This window comes from Otolemur garnettii, unplaced genomic scaffold, assembly GCF_000181295.1.
Source record: "Otolemur garnettii isolate 467f Iridium unplaced genomic scaffold, OtoGar3 scaffold00096, whole genome shotgun sequence".
Taxonomy (NCBI): Eukaryota; Metazoa; Chordata; class Mammalia; order Primates; family Galagidae; genus Otolemur; species Otolemur garnettii.
The window spans coordinates 3211394-3212905 of NW_003852491.1; the positions used below are offsets into that span (position 1 = coordinate 3211394).

Here is a 1512-nt window from a genome sequence, read left to right on the forward strand (position 1 = left end):
AAAAAAAAAAAAAAACAAACCACCCATAGGCCGGTGCAGTGGCTCACGCCTGTAATCCTAGCACTCTGGAAGGCTAAGGCAGGTAGATTGCCTGAGCTCACAAGTTCAAGACCAGCCTGAAGAACAGCAAGATCCCATCTCTAAAAATAGCTGGGCATTGTGGTGGGCACCTTTGGTCCCAGCTACTTGGGAGGCTAAGGCACAAGGATTGCTTGAGTCCAGGAGTATGAGGTTGCTGTGAGCTATGATGCTGTGGCACTCTACCAAGGGCAACAAAGTGAGACTCTGTCTCAAGAAACAAAAAGAGGAGAGCAGAGTTGCAGGAGTCAGATGTGTGACTGGTGCCCCAGAGCCAGTCACTGGGGGTCAGCAGGGTCCACAGCAGGGTTACATTCCCCCAGCTCTGTCTCATCTGCTCCACGCTGCCAGAGTCTCTTACCAGCATCTGTGTTTCCTACCCTTAGGTTTGAAGGAGATAACTTAGTCTGATGAAGGCTCACGCTGAGCCAGACACTGACACCACCAGCCTTCCCGGAGGAGCTACGCTGAGCTCCCTGAGTGATGGCCAGGCCGAGGTACTGATCTCATCCCACACTCTGAGAAACCTCAGTTATGAAGGTCGTCACTCCTGTTTCTGTGGACTTGTTGTTTAAATAAATCTCAGTTGCCATTGCTGTGTGGTGGATCTCTGCTGCCTGTCCGCTGCTCATTCTGCACTCCACAGTGGGCAGGGGTTCACCTCTGTGTCAGGTGAAGCCAAGCACCCTGGGTCCTACTTTGGCCTTGGCGAACTCCCCGTGAGTCAGACTTAGCTCATGACCTTGCACACAGTTTGGGATTTACTCCCTCCTGTGTCCTTTGTCATAGCACCTAACCTTCCATCTTGCCCCCTGACCCTTGGCCTCCACCAGGTGCTGGGGCTCTTTTCTGGCTCCTGTTTCTACCCTGGCCAGACTAGCCTGCTTGACTGCCTCCTCCATCCGGTATACTAGTGAAGGCTGCCTAACATGTCCATACCCTCATATCCAGAACCTGTGTAACTTCTGGGGCCAAGAGAAGTTTTGCAAATGTGATTAAGTTAAGGAACTTGAGATTGTCCTGGATGACCTAGATGGGCCTGATGTCTTCACAAAGGTCCTTATAATCTGGATAGAGGAGGGGTCATAGTCAGTGGAGAGAGTGGCATGATGAGGGAGGCGGGGACTATGGAGTGATGTGTTCTGACGATGGAGGAAGGGCCAAGGGACCAGGAATATAGGCAGCCAGAAGATACTGAAAAGGTAGGAAAAGAGATTCTCTCCAGAAGGAACCCGCCCTGCTGACATCTTGATTTTGAGCTAGAGAAACTGATTGTAGATTTCTCATTCCCCTATGTCCCAGTGTTGCCCTCTGAAAACAACTAGTGCCTTTCAGACAATGTAATAGGATACCTTTCTCTGCAGAGAACACTTGGTGGGGGAGGGGAAGACAGCTAGTGTGGTGTGCTTTGTTTTGGGGTTTGTTTTTTTTTTT

At 50.6% G+C, this 1512-nt stretch overlaps 1 protein-coding gene across 1 annotated transcript in view; it reads left to right on the plus strand.

The window, feature by feature from the left end:
• Positions 1-667, plus strand: part of LCMT1 (leucine carboxyl methyltransferase 1) — a 59072-nt gene extending 58405 nt beyond the window's left edge. Inside the window, exon 11 of the mRNA XM_003795746.3 lies at positions 465-667. Coding sequence (XP_003795794.1) covers positions 465-484 — 20 coding nt within the window. The 3' untranslated portion in view covers positions 485-667. The remainder of the gene's footprint in view (positions 1-464) is intronic.
• The last annotated feature ends 845 nt before the right edge of the window (positions 668-1512 follow it).